This window comes from Ctenocephalides felis, unplaced genomic scaffold (genome assembly GCF_003426905.1).
Source record: "Ctenocephalides felis isolate EL2017-DRISC unplaced genomic scaffold, ASM342690v1 CF-g0.4_SCAFFOLD_01170, whole genome shotgun sequence".
NCBI classification, from domain to species: Eukaryota; Metazoa; Arthropoda; class Insecta; order Siphonaptera; family Pulicidae; genus Ctenocephalides; species Ctenocephalides felis.
Window position 1 is genome coordinate 29,074,639 of NW_020537324.1, and position 15,863 is coordinate 29,090,501.

Below are 15,863 nucleotides of genomic sequence, written 5' to 3' on the forward strand. Positions count from 1 at the left end.
GGCATCCCGAAGAGATGAAACATTTTCCTAATATTAAAATTTATTTTAATTACGAGCATTGTTTAATTTTACATTTTATGATTCATATAAGCATCAAATATGAAAGGAATGATTATCATAACGCTAAAAATACATTATTATTATGGAATTTTTAGCCTAATGGGGGAGCCTGCTTTAGAGGCTTGAAAAAATCGATTTTTTTTTGCAAAAATGTCTTTCAAAACTAGCCAAGAATGTCTTCCTAAAACTTCAAAAATAAATTCAATTTATTTTCTCGGATTTTCATTTTTACGATTCTTTCTAATTGCTGGGAGAGATAGGAAAACAACTAAACGTACCTCTCGAAAGAAGACAAAATCATTGTATTCAAGATTAAATTCCATTTTAGTTGAACCTAAAAAAAAACTTTAAAAAGTTATAATTAACCGATTAACCCACTCCTTAAACAATCTAAAGTGAAATTATGTATTAAAAAATAAGATTTTTTTTCAAGTCGCGAAAATTTGGTGAATTTCTTTTTTTTAGATTATTTATAATTATAAAATTTACAATTGTTACCTCAACAATTTTGATATGTAAAATGGTTTCAGTTTTGGTTCTAACAAAGTAAGAACGATAACAATAATTTCGAACGAAAATGGATAATAGGTATCACAATGACTTGTGTTTTGAAAGTATTGATAGTGTGAATAAGATAGGCTTCATAAACGTTAAATTTAATTGAATAATTCAATTAAAGTTCAATTTTGTTATTTAACAACTAACTTATTCCGAAAAATGAATGATTGATGAATATTTCTGATCTAAAAGATTATATGCAGTGTTTTCTTTATAAAAAATGTGCTCATAAAATGTATGTTTTGCATTGGTTGAATTTAAAAAATAAGATACTGGAACTCTTGGCTTTTTGGTTGTCCTAATTTAACCCGCCTATGGGGTAAAAAGGCCAATAAAGTCAAATTGAACCTTTTAGCCCTGCCGGTCACACTCTACCCTACTGCATTTTTTATTGTATACTAAAACTATAAGTACCTAATCATATGTACTGTGTTTTTTCAAGTACTTTATTGCAACTAATATTTTTTAAAATTATTTTTTGTACAGTACATTAACCCCAATTATCAAGATATAACAAGACTACATTATATTCTATAATACGCATTTATATATCCTCCATATTAAACGTAAATTACTATGTATGTATTTTGAAGAATAAACGTAATTATTGCATCTTTGTGGTGGGCGATTCGAGGTATTGCACGCATATAAGTAAAAATTTGTAGGCGGAAAATTGTATACAAATATAAAATTTCTATTACGCAAATTACCGTACTCACAATAGAGTAAAAATAAAAATATAATTCTATTCATGGAAAAAACTTTATATTTTTAGAAACACTTAACATTATTGCACGTATGCGATTAATATGTAAACTTGCAAACTACTTTATTTTCTTCGACATTAATAAAGCATTTCTGAATATTTTTTGTGGCCATGCTGTATATAAAACTCGAATTTTACTTGGTTTACGTTATAATAAGATTAGTGGCTTATTTTAATAAATTGCTTAGGGACAAAAATTTAATTTCCGTCTTTGCTCGTAGTTTTTTCTTTTCTTTTATATATACCTACATATGCCAACGCATATATATATATATATATATATATATAAAAATCGAAGCTTTTATTATAGGGTAGGAAGGGACACAAAGGTCCAATTTGACTTTGAGCAATTATATTATGAAAACCAAACCAATTATATCACATCAAATAACCCATATGAAATGAACAATTCTCTGATTGTGTTCAGTAAAACTAGCTAATTCATCATTGTAGAAATGTGTTTTTTTGCTGATTTGTCACCAGGTTCTTTTTACCCCATAGGCCCCAGATAACAAACATGATCAATTTCATATTTTTAATCCTAAAGGTATTTTACAAATTATTAGCTACATTATTCAATCAAAGCAAAATATGAATTTTATCAGTACATTTTTTACAAAGATAACCTCAATCTGGTATTTTATCAGAAATATTTATTAGAAGAATTGGAATAACTATTCATTAAAATTATCTCTTATAAAATTTCTTTTATTAACTTATTTACATTTTATTCTACTAGCTATTTTTTGCTTTTGGCGAGGGTGTGGCCACCACTTATTTGATCCTTTTTACCCCACCCACATGTCAGCTTCTGTAGAGGCAATATAAAAAACGGTTGAATAGAACTAAATTAAATAACGATACATCCTATAAAACAAATAAATTACTTACGTTATTTATTTTTTATAATATTTATTTTCAAACATTTTCGTTTATCCTTCAACTTTACTTTTTTTGAGATAATTGTGGTGGACATTTTTAAGCTTTTATAGTGTTTATATAAAATAACTATTGAATCTAACCTAAAAATAACAATACATTTTATTGAACAATTTAATAACGTATTTTTAACTTCCCGTAGGGCAAGTTATAGTAATCGCAAAAAAATCAAAAATGAAAATTTTTATATATCTTTACGTTTCAGAGGTTTCTGAACATTTTGGCATACCTTAGAAAAAATGGATGTATGTGTGTGTGTGTGTGTGTGTGTGTGTGTATGTGTGTGTGTATGTATGTATGTGTGTGTATGTATGTGCGGATACAAATTTTCGTCGACGATTTCGGGAACACGGATCAACCGATTTGAATAATTTAAAAAACATTCGATTCGTATTGATGAGGAGACGTGCTGATTAGTTTTTGGCAAAGGCAGGTCTAGCCGTTCCGAAGATATGGGGCAAAAAGTGCCAAAAACGGTACCTCAGTTTTTAAGAGAACGGAGCGTCCGATTTGAATAATTCAAAAAACATTTCACTTGTATTGACAAGATGAAGAATCGGTAAAATTTTCATGAAGGTAGGTCTAGCGGTTTCGGAGATATAGAGGAAAAAGTAAAAAAATGGGCCATTTGGCGGTCAAAAATGATCATTAGACATATGCACATCAAATTATCAGATATTTTATAGAGATTTCAACAATAATTATATATTTTGTTAACATTCCTATGGGTTCCGTACCAATGCTCATGCGTTAGACAGCGACGCGGCGCTTACGCGCTTTATATTTTGTCCCTATGCAGTTAAAGCAGTACGATTGCTTTGAAAAGGAAGTTCAGATCTTCCACAATATGTCAAAATAAAGAAAAAATTTTTTTTTTCAAAAAAAAAATTTAAAAAAATTTTTTAAAAAAAAATTTTTTTTTTCAAAAAAAAGTAATTTTTTGTCAAATTTATAGTTTCTCAAAAATCTCATTTTTTCAAAGTAAATTTTTTTCAAAAATGTTAATCGTTTTTAAAAAAAATAATAATTTTTGGTACGGGAAGTTCCAGCAATTTGCCTTAAGGCACGATGCCCTAATTGCCTTAAGACAGAATTCCACTTACAGCTAGTTAAATATTATTTTGAGGTCTCGTAACCTAAACAACAGTGCTCACAACCAAAGAAAATAACAAGAAAGAATATAATTTTGTTGTAGATTTTTAAATTTTGCCTTTCATCTCCTGATAGGGACTTTGCTTGATTTATAGCGATGTCTGGTTACACATCTTTTGCCCTCAACTTTCAAATATTGTTGCTAAAAAATTCTTGGTACTATGTATTTTTGAGGACCTTTATGCCTCGCTCTAACGTATTGAGTACATAATTATTCATATAGGCAGGGCCGATCCTACCTTGAATGCAATTCATGCAAAAAATGTGGGCGCACGTCTTAGGGGGCGCCAAAACGAAATTCGGATATGTTAATTATAATATAGTTTTTTCAATATCATTTAAAAAATATATAATTTTTTTGCATCTTCAACTAATGTTGTACAATATTTTTTAAACTTTAAAACAACAATCTTATACACGATGGGAAAGTATAAATGAATACATACAATTCGGCTCTTACGATATCAATTAGGAGAAGTTTACGATGCAATTTTAGATATTTTAAATTATGAAATATTGAATTAAAATAATTTAACATGAAGTACCCAGTGTTATGTTTAATAATGAGTGGCTAGATTTATTTTGCTCTCTCACACAATAAATCGCATAAGATCCCCAAAATTAATAAATAAAATAATTCTATACTCGAATCGAATATTACACATGCGTTAGAATTAAATAAAATTTAAAAATATTTTCGGAAGCAATAATGAAAATACTGAAATTGTTTGATGTCCGAAAAAGTTTGGAAATAAGAATTTCAAAATAGTTAATTCCATAGTGCGAACTATAGAAGGCACAACAATTATGAGCAAATCGCCTTGATCTTCTAAATAATTTTAAAATAAATGTCTTTTATGCGCATTTAAATTATATCTAATTTCTGTGTACTAGATCTAGATTTATTAAAAATTATTTACAAAAATTAACGTAAATGTTTATATAATTTAATGATAAACTGATCAAAAACTTTAAATAAAAGGGGGAGGGGGTGCTAGAAAATATTGGCATGCAAACTCTGAGTACCCCAGGACCGGCCCTGCATATAGGTATTAATTAATTAATACCTATTGCAATAATTATTTTAAGTTAATTATCCGTATTAACAATTACAACATAACTAGCAAACCCGACGAACTCCGTTTCGCCACCAGATGGTTTCGTGAGAAAGATGAAGAATTTTTTTTTGTTTTACATTTGAAAAGGAAAAATTTGATTTCATTACACAACAGTAATGAAATTATTTCGATTACAAAAATGAAATGTTTTTTAGTTGAACTTCTGTAAGTAAATGAAAGTGAATCCGCAAATTATCCGTTTCATTGAAGTGCTCTTTAGTAAACCACATTTTTTGTTTTTTGGTCTGACGTTAACACAAACAAAGCGGATGGTTTCCCAACTCGTGAAGAGGTAACGTATAACTGCCCATGTAAAAAACAATGATTTTCTGAATTTATCCCGCAAACACTAAGCGATTGGTCTTGTGACTTGTTAATTGTCATTGCGAACGCAAGGCGAACTGGACATTGCAATTGTTTAAAGTCAAAGGGAAGACCAGTCGGAATCATTGGTATGTCACCAAATTGCCAGCAATTTTTATTGAATTGTGAAATTCAGTGCGTGTACATAATTATTCTTTGCGGCAAAATTGTCGAAATAGGTTCGTACGTTCTGGAGTTATATCGTAAGGAAGGAAAACCCGACTTATATATATATATATATATATATATATATATATAGATAACAATATATGTAACTTGTCAATAGGCAAAGTATTATTATTACACCCAACTAATTTTATCTTATACCGAAAATATATATTACCATCATACCTAGGTGAAAACAACACACAACAGCTGATAGTATAAAATTACTACGAGCACTTCAGAACCAAAATCAAATTTTATCTTTTCGTCTACCGCGTGAAAAACCAAAATGAAATATTTGATTTATGACCAGGTAGATTTATTGATAGTACGTTGTTATTATTTTTCAGATATACGTGTTTCACTTGGAAAATCATCCGAACATAACGTGGTACGAGCAATGCGTCACCTACAATATTTTCACACCGTTCCAGGAGATCCTTTACAACGCCACCGGGATGATGTTGTTGTATTTAATCCCTCTGGCGGTGATCAGCTACTCGTACGCATCCATATTGTGCGAGATTTTCAGGAGATCCAAGGAATGCCGCGAAGGCGGTAAGATCAATGGAAATTATAGTATTCAGATTCACATTCGTCGTGACGAAATATGTCATTGAAATGAAATATGCCATTTACAAAGGTTTTTTATGTTTGGGTGTGTGGTGCGATATTCTGGTTTTCGCGAGTTTCAAAATAATGCGTTGTATTTTTTTTTAAATATGCGTCGCATATTTCATTCAGAATAAGTACATCCGGATTTGTTTTTTCGACCTTTTCTTTTTACTATGTGTACAAATACAATGAATTGTGCAGAGGAATTCGAGAAGAATATTAAAACTAGTGGTGCATGGCATCGTGCCTTAAGGGGCACAACTAGTGTAACCGCCTAAAAAAAGGCGATTTTTGAGAATTTATATTAAAAAAACTACTTTATCAATCATTTCAAAATCTTAGGAATATATTTATACATGTTTTAAAAATACATAGTATTAATTTTTGAAGAAAAAAATTAAATATTTTTTAAGTTATCGTCGATCTCCAACGGCGCGACAAAAAAAAAGGCCCTTAACTGCTGCAGTGATTCCGGCCTTCTACGTGGATGAAAGAAAAAAAAAATTCTCGTTAAACTAGATAATATATTGTCTGTAAAATGAACTACGATGAAAAAATAAATCAAAAATTGACAAAATGGCGGCGTTTTTTTTAAAAAAAGTCGAAATTTACCCAAAATTTTGGTCGTTTTTCTACCGCCAAAATTCGATTTTTGATCCGATCAATAAATCGATAGTTCATTTTATGGAGAACTATATAAAGAACATGTAAAAAAAATTGATAGTAATCTGATCATTCGTTTCTGAGCAATCATTGCAGCAAATTCGGAAAATGCTGTTTCGAGAAAAACGCGTTTAGAGATAAAATGATCGTTGTACTATATACTATATATGTACTTTTTAAATGGCTGTAACTCAAAAACTATTTGAGATATCGATTTGAAAGTTTAATAAGTTATTTTTAAAGCTGTAATCTACCGAAATATGAAAAAAAACAAAAATCGATTTTTTCGAAATTTTACACTATTTGTGCCCCTTAAGGGGGCCACAAATTGCTGGCACTTCCCATACAAAAATTAAATATTCGAGGGAAACAAATCAGTAATCAAGAAATATTAATCAATGATTAATAACATTTGTTTTAAACATTTTCAAATAGATAATTATAATCACTCATTATCGCTCAAAACACTTGAAAAAGTTTACATTAATGTAATAAGCTAATTAGCAAGTGGTGCCGAATGAATCAATCTGAGGATATATTTCTTACGATCAAAATAATTCATTTAAAATATTTATATTTTCAAACTGAATTGTAAATTTGAAATTCATATTTGAAGTATAAAACTTTGTATAATTTTGAAAACTTTGAAAAAAAAATACTGAAAATTTTGAAAATTGCTTGAACGGTATAAGTAAAAATTAAAAATTAGCAATATTGGTACAGAATCCAACAAAATTGTAAAAAAAATTAGTACTCATTTTTTAAAAAATTATTAAATATCTGATAATTTGATGTGCATATGTTTAATGATCATTTTTGTCCGCCAAATATCATTTTTTTTTACTTTTTCCGCTGTATCTCCGAAACCGCTAGAACCTGCCTTTCCAAAAATTTTATCAATTCTTTATTTCGTCATCGCAAGTCACATGTTATCTCAAACGTCCGTTATCTTAAAAATTGAATTACCGTTTTTGGCACTTTTTGCCCCGTATCTTCTCATCAATAGTAATCGAATGTTTTTTCCAACATTCAAATCGGTTAGATTTGAATGATTTAAAAAACTTTTCGGACAGTAGCAGATCCAGCCGTTTCGAAGATATGGGGCAAAAGGTGCCAGAAATTGCAATTTAGTTTTTGAGATGACGAAGCGTCTGATTTAACTGATTCATATTATTATTATTGGGAAGGAACAATTATTTGTATTGAGAAGGCATGTCTAGTGTTTTCGGTGATTCGTGCGCCCGAAATCGTAGACGAAAAGTTTTATACAAACATACACACACACATACATCCATTTTTTCTCAGGTATGCCAAAATGTTCAGAAACTTCTGAAAAGTAAAGATATACGAGTATACAAATTTTATTTTTCGATTTTTAAGCGATTACTATAACTTACCCTACGGGAAGTTAATAAGCTAAATTATATGCAAAATTGCATCTTATAAAAATTTTGATTTGAATTATCTACATAAGAAATATATATGTGCGCCATAAATAGTTTTATAAGCTAATCATTTACTTATTGTTAGTCAACTAACTATTTACTTTTTACCTGAAATCATAGATTTCCTAAACTTTTTTGAGTTGTGGATTCCTTGCATCTGTTTTCACTTTCTGTTCCAGACCCCTAACATAGGTACCTGATATTTCTTTGTTATTGACAATAAAAGGTAAAGTAGTATCTATTATTAATCATGCCTTGCTCACGAATAAATGAATGAATAAAATTAATTACATATATCGTTATGTTATACATTTATAATTGAATTTAAATTCATCGAGAAGAAGAAATCCGATGTTTTAGTATTATCAAGATATCTTGAATCTCTATTCTTATTTCAACAAACCCGAAATTTTTTTGCGCTGATTTAGACCCCTCTGCAAGTCGATATAAACCTGTCTCCTATCTTAAATGAATAATAAAATTTATTTTGATATTATTTATTTAATTAAAATATTTGGTACTTTGTGTTTTTATTATTAATAAGATCATCCGATTTGAATGATTCAACAAACATATTTGGCAATGGTAGATCCTGCCGTTTCGAAGTTACGGGGCAAAAAAATGCAAATTCAGTTGAGAGAACGGAGCGTCCGATTTGAATGATTCAAAAATCATTTTATGTGTATTGACGAAATAAAGAAGTGAATATTTTTTTTAGGAAGGCAGGTATAGCGGTTTCGGAGATTCAATATAAAAAGTAAAAAAAGCCATTTGGCTATATTATCTGATATTTTATAGAGATTTCAATAATAAGTACGAATTTGTTTGTATTTCTTAGGATTCCGAAACAGTGTTTATCCGTTAGACTGCTAGTCAGCGATTATGCGCTTCGATATTTTGTTTATAAAACAGCTACGCAGCGCGATTGCGCGAATTTCAAAATATTTAAAAAAAAAAAACAATAAAAAAAATCAAATTTTTCAAAACGTAAAAATTTCATAAATCTGTTTTTTCAAAAATTCAAAGTTTTTTTTTTAAATTTAAATTTTCGGTACGGGAAGTTTCAGCAACTTGTCTTAAGGCATGATGAAAATTAGATAGATAAATAATTAGAATGATAAATGAATATTTATTTAAGAATAATTTTTCACTTAAAAAACATTTTTTTTAATTAAAAAAAATTGTAGCTTTCAATAAAAATTAAAGAACTGTACGGAAAGTTCCTGTTAATTCCATCAATTTTATTGGTGCCGTGCATCACTATCTTGTCCATAACTCTCGCCTCGCAATACTGCACGTATTTTGAGTATATATACCGATCCGGTACATACCTTTACAGAGGGTCTGGAGCTTCCTGGGAAAGTACGTTAACAATGACGCCTTTGGTGGTCAGGCAGTCGTGTCACATGTACTTGATATGTATCTCTCGCGTGTAAAGAAGAGAAATATCGGGATTGATTTGACGTGATGATGTTCCACGTAAATCCCAGTAGGTGACTTTCCCTACAATACCACGGAAGCAACGTTGACCCTTTTTGATAGAGGCACTTGAAGGGCACTAAATTAGTGTTTACAATTTTTTCTATATTCTCTTACTATTTACAACAATTTTGAATATGAAATAATCACTTAATTTTTTTTAATAAATATGAATGCAGGTCCAGAGGTTTCCAGAAAAGAAGGTCAAAAAAACTGCAATTTAGCTGTTAAAATTGATCATTATATATGTGCCCATAATTATGAAAGTGGTCTAAGTCATATATAATATTTCTTGTTTCAAGATATTTAATGAATTGCATTTGAATAAATTAAAAAATATTTTCACATTATGCGACATTTTAATTTTTAATTTTATTAGTCTTAATTAATGGAAATTTATTATGAATATGAAATTTTGTGTGAATTTTTTACGATAATATTGTTTTTAAAGTTTGAATTGACTTGGACCATTTTCAAAATTAACTGAATGTCCTATAAATGACTTAAAGCAATAAAGAACTTTGAGTTTTATTTGAAACAATAATTTTATTGAAATAATTCGTGAGCATTTATTAATTATTTTAAAACAGTAATCCATATTTATCATTATTTCGAGAATTTAAGATTCTTAAAATGTTCATGAAAAACTGGAGGGATGTACGGTAGTAAACTCATAATATCTTTATGTTTTTTTTTCGATACTAATGCTGGTGTATAATGGAAGTAATTTAATATTTCCGTATATTTTTGGTCTTCCTCTTTTAGGTGAAAGATCCAAAACGTGAAATGTAGAATCATTTAAAGAAGTTTTATAAAACATTTTATAAGGTTTATTTTTCAAGAATCTCATCCATTGAATTTGTAGCCAAGAGATTTATAGTAACAATTTTATATATAATATTATCTTAGAATTAAACCTAAGGATTTGGATTTATCTAGAATTGAACCTAGGGGTTTCTAACTAAAAATTTTCAGAATGTTCAGAGATTTTCAAAATGTTCAAAAAAGTCGATTTAATTCGAATTCTAAAACATATAACAATAGTTGCCAACAACTATAAAAGCAGGATAGACGTCCATCCTAACCAATTAGCATGCCGTTTACCTTGAAGTCCAGCCGACCAGGCTTTAAAGAAAAATACCTGGAGACCTAATACAGTTTAAATAACTACAATACTTTCATTTTACTATATTTTATAGTTTTTTTCCTTTTGTTTCTATTTTTTTATAATATTAATTAGTACTAAGTAGATACCCCACATACAGATTGCAAAATAAAATTAAATAATTTAAAAATTTAAACATTTCAAACAAGTCTAATTTTAAAGAAAAAATCAAAGCTTTTAAAAAATTTAAATTACAGTACGGGAATTTCCAGCCATTTACCATAAAGCATGATGACATGAACCAATAGTTTTCTTTTTAATTTAACTCTTAAAATAAATAATATTTCAGATCCTCCGAATATAAATACATTTTGTGTATTAATATTTTATTTTATAGTCGAATCCCAAAATTTTTATTGATCTTTATAAAATTGGCTGAACATTTACTCGCCGTTTTTTACTAATATGTATGAACACAAAAACTTCAATTACAGTTTCTAGTTATGATTATATTATGAGCTTTTTTAAAGTTTATCTATTTGTGGTCTAAATTTATTTTAGACGTTTCATAATAAAAATATGTGTATGTGTAAATTTTCAATAACATATTTCTATATATTATTTAAAATTATATGTACATATGATATCATTTAATATTATTTCCTTTAATATCGCAATCAAATATCATTTAGTCGTTCTAAAAAGCTGTTCACGTGGACCGACTGTATGGAACATGTTTATTTATGAAGACTATTTTTTATTTTATAGACCATGCCGAATTAAAATCTAGAAAGAAGAGAACAAAATGTTTTGTTTTATGTTATTTTTATATTATTACTTTACAAGAAAACATGTTTATATATAGTGATAGAATTTCTGAGTTAGATACCAAAATTATTGTTCTTATTCCATATTCATATCATTTTTCTTATTTTCAGATAAAATGCGTCGTTCATCGTTGGGATTCTTGGGTCGTGCGAAAGTGAGAACTTTAAAAATGACTGTTACCATAGTCTTAGTTTTCTTCATATGCTGGACACCGTACTACGTCATGAGCATGTGGTATGATAACTTAAATTTTAAATTGTTAAAAAAAAATTTGTTTACTTTAATTCAATTTGTTTGCATAAAAATAGATGAGATTCATGAAAAAACTAAAAGATTATTAATTCTTGTAAACTATATTTTAAAATGGTAAAATTAAATACCATATGAATAATATTATGATCAAAACAGAAGTATTCATCGTCAGAGTTGGAGAAACTATTCATTAAACATTAAAAAAAAATTCGTTATAAAAATGAATTTTAACTAGTTCTACTTCTTTATATATTTTATTTCATTCAGTTTACGCTCTTTCCAGTGTAAGGTTTATTTGTTTTTTTTTTATTACTTCTCGTAGGCTTTCATAGAGGTCAAATGCAAAGATAGTTGAATTTGACCTAAATAAGAATAATATACCTCAAGTATAAAATAAATTAATTAAAAAACTATATCCAGGTACCGTAACTAAAAGTAAAAGATCGTCTGGAAACAGAACTTGAAAAGTACGATACGTTATTTGTTTTTGTGGACTAATGGATTATCTTTAAATCCACGAACTCTTAAGGGGGAAGCTTGCTTTAAAGGCGTAAAAACAATCGTTTTTTTTGCAAAAATGTCTTCCAAAACTAGCTAAGAATATATCCCTAAAATTTCAGAAACAAAATCAAATTATTTTCAGAGTTACAGAAGAAATAGAGAGCAAGCGTCAAGCAGAACGAAAACTTAGACGCGCGATTTCTCGATTTTTAATTTTTTCGATTCATCTTAATTGGGGAGAAAGATAGAAAAAAAACCAAAACGTCCCATCGAAACGATACAAAATTTATTGTATTAAATTCTATTTTAGTTGAACCTAAAAAACCTTTAAAAAAGTTATAGTTCACCCACTTTTTAAACAATCTAAAGTGAAATTTTGTATTAAAAACATGATTTTTATTTCAAGTTGAGAAAAATTGGTGAATTTCTGGATTTATAAGGTTCAACTTGAATCTATACTATTGAAAATATATATATGCTTTGATTTTTTTGTTTCGGATGGAAATTGTAATCTCGTTTCAATTAAATATTTATTTCTTTTCTTAAAAATTCCTCAAAAAAGCGATTTTTTGAAACCTTTAAAGCAGATCTACCTTTTAGGCCCCGTTCTGCCATAATTCTATTATTAGTCTTATCAAATTATTTTTATTTTAGGCTTAAATTGGAGTTGCAAATCTTGAATTAATAGGCCAATTCTGCCGTAAAATAGACCATTGTTATGTCAAGGCTATGTTACGCTGCTTTTTTTCATATAAAATGATCTTACAAACTGTCTAAATGCTATGTGGTTGCTGGGCAGTCAGGCGTTTTAGATAGAAAACCTAATCTAGAAAACGCACAAACGACAAAAAAATCTTATTATAAGGGCATCTTTGTGATGAGTCATAAAAACACATGCGTGAAGTTGTTTTTTTTTCTACAGTTTTCAGTACCATTTACCAGAAAACTAGTGGTGCATGGCATTGTATCTTAAGCTAAATTGCTGCAACTTCCCGTACCGAAAATTAAATAAAATTTTCAAAGCAATCGCGCTGAGTCAGCCGCGTAGAGACGAAATATCGAGTGCAGAAGCGCCAAGTTGCATACTAACGATTTCTCTATGAAATACCAAAATAATTTTGAAATAGATTTAAAAAAAAAATTATTGGTTCTCCAAAACCGCTAGATCCGCCTTTCTAAAAAAAATAATCAGTTCTTCCTTTTGTCAATACAAATACGTCAATACGTTCTTTGTGCCATGTAAACCGGACGTTCCGCAATCTCCTTAATTGAATTACCATTTTCTAACTTCCCGTAGGGTAAGTTATTGTAATGGGCCGAAAATCGAAGTTGAAAATTTTTACATTTCTCGACGTTTTGAAGGTTTCTGAACGTTTTTGCATACTTCAGAAAAATTGATGTGTGTGTGTGTATGTATGTATGGATATAAATTTCCAGTCACGTTTTCGGGCGCACGGATCAACCGATTTGAATGGTTCAAAAAACATTCGATTCCTATTGATAGGGAGAAGAGCTGATTAGTTTTTGGCAAAGGCAGGCCCAGCCATTTCGAAGATACGGCTGGGTAATACGTAAAAAATGGCAGTTTTTGAGAGAACTAAGCGTCCGATTTGAATGATTTAAAGAACTTTCTGCTTGTCTTAACAAAATAATTGATTTTGGAAAAAAAATTTTTGTTTTAACTTTTTTTTTTCAAAAAAATTTTATTTGTATATTGAAAATAATTCAGATTTTATTTTTAATTCTGACTATAGTTCTAATATACTTTAAATAAATAATTTCAACTTTGCAATTTAGTTTATATATTTGTTATAAATATTAGACAATGTTACAATATTAATAATAATCTATTTGAAAACATTCAGTATTCCTCGAACATTTTGTTACGGTACGGGAAGTTCCAGCAATTTGTCTTAAGCCATATATCCCACTAGTTACACTTTTTGCTCCATATCTAATAAATGGCCAGACCTGCCTTTGCCAAAAACTAATCAGAGCGTCCCCTTATCAATAGGAATCGAGAATTATCCAGATCGGTTGAACCGTGCGCCCAGAATAGTGGACGAAAAATTGTATCCAAACATACATACACACACACAGGCATACATAAATGTTTGTAAGGGATGCCAAATATTTGAAAACCTCTGAAACGTAAAGATATGCAAACATTTTTTGCGATTACTATAACTTACCCTACTGGAAGTTAAGAGACTCAGCGTAACATAACGTTGCCATAACATTGGGTTATTTTACGACATAATTGGCCTATAAATTTTGTCTATGCATAAGATAGTTAATATAATTTCGATCATAGGTATTGGATAGACCGAGAGACTGCAGTTCACGTGGACCAGCGCATTCAGCGTGGCTTGTTCCTCTTCGCCTGCGCCAACTCCTGCGCCAATCCCATCGTCTACGGCGCCTACAACATCCGCGCCAAAAGGCAGCAGACGCAGCTGATCGTCAACAGGGTGCACGATAGATCAGGATCGGTGCCCAGGCTCAGCTCGTCTGGTGCCCAGGCGATCTTGGCCATGAACCAGGTGAGAAGGGACAGCGAATCATTTGTTCTTCAGCCCATTTTGAAAAAGACCAACGATAATGGAACTGGTAAAGAACATTTGATGATACCGGATAAAAATCCGTTGACAGGGAAATTAAGTCTGACCTTAAGGGAAATTGAATAGTAGTAATAGAATTTTATTCTCTGATATTGCAGTACAAAATATTTTTTTGGCTGATGTATCTTTGACAAATATGTATGGTATGCATTTGAGTTCAAAGTACTTACTAGCAAATTTTACGAATTTTTTTTTACTCTTGAATCTAGTATATTTTTTTTTTGAATTTGTAAATAATAAATCTAATTTAACGAAATTTCTTCGAAGTAATAATTTAATGTTCTCGGAATAAATAGTAATGGGTTCAAGTCGAAACAGATGTATTCTTCATAGGAAATTATTAAGACATTTAATGCTGAAATCTAAAACTGCAAATGTATTTTCATATTTCTAAATATAATTAAGATATTAATATTTTAAATCAGAAACCAAAGTTTTTTAACAAAGATTTAATTTGTACAAATATATAAGTAATTTCAATATTCTTTTATAATTATATTAGTTTATAAAATTGTAAGTTTATTTAGTTTATGTTATATTTTAAAGTTTCTTTTTTAATAGGAAAATTATATTTTTATTTTAGTTTATATATGTTTTATTTTGTTTATTTTATTTATTTTGATTATATGTATTTTATTTACTATTAAAGTTATTTTTATTTACATATTGTTTTTTATTTATAGTTTGTTTAGTTTTAAATTATTTATAATTTTTTGAAGATATATAATATATATAATATATATATATATATATATATATATATATATATATTAGTGATGTTCCGACTCGAAAATTTCTTGATTCGAGTGATTCGAATCAGAAAAAAACCTGATTCGAATCATGATTCGAATCAATTCGAATCAAGTTCATATATGAGCAATTATAATTTAAGAGAAGAAATAATATCATTTTAATAATAATATAAGTGAAATAATTAATTTAGTAAGCAATTAATTTCAAAAAGTGCAGAGATGAATACATTTATATTATATATAATAATAAACTAGCTACAAATATAACTAATATTTCAAGTGAATTTACAATAAAATATAACCAAACACTTCTCTATCACTAAAGCATATAAAACAATATTCTTAATCTTACGTTGAACGAATGCATGTGTATATTATTGATTGTTTAGATCTAATCTAAACAGGGAGCTGAATCTAACGTTTTACGAATGACTTAAAATTCACTACTGTAAAGATTGATTATATTTGATTTGTGTGAATT

General features: G+C 28.8%; 1 protein-coding gene across 1 annotated transcript in view; it reads left to right on the forward strand.

Annotated features, from left to right (window-relative positions):
• Nucleotides 1–14,696, forward strand: part of LOC113367062 (gonadotropin-releasing hormone receptor-like) — a 33,576-nt gene extending 18,880 nt beyond the window's left edge. The window contains exons 5-7 of the mRNA XM_026608692.1: nucleotides 5,472–5,679; nucleotides 11,367–11,490; nucleotides 14,324–14,696. Of these exons, the coding sequence (XP_026464477.1) occupies nucleotides 5,472–5,679; nucleotides 11,367–11,490; nucleotides 14,324–14,696 (705 nt within the window). The remainder of the gene's footprint in view (nucleotides 1–5,471; nucleotides 5,680–11,366; nucleotides 11,491–14,323) is intronic.
• Nucleotides 14,697–15,863: the final 1,167 nt, after the last annotated feature.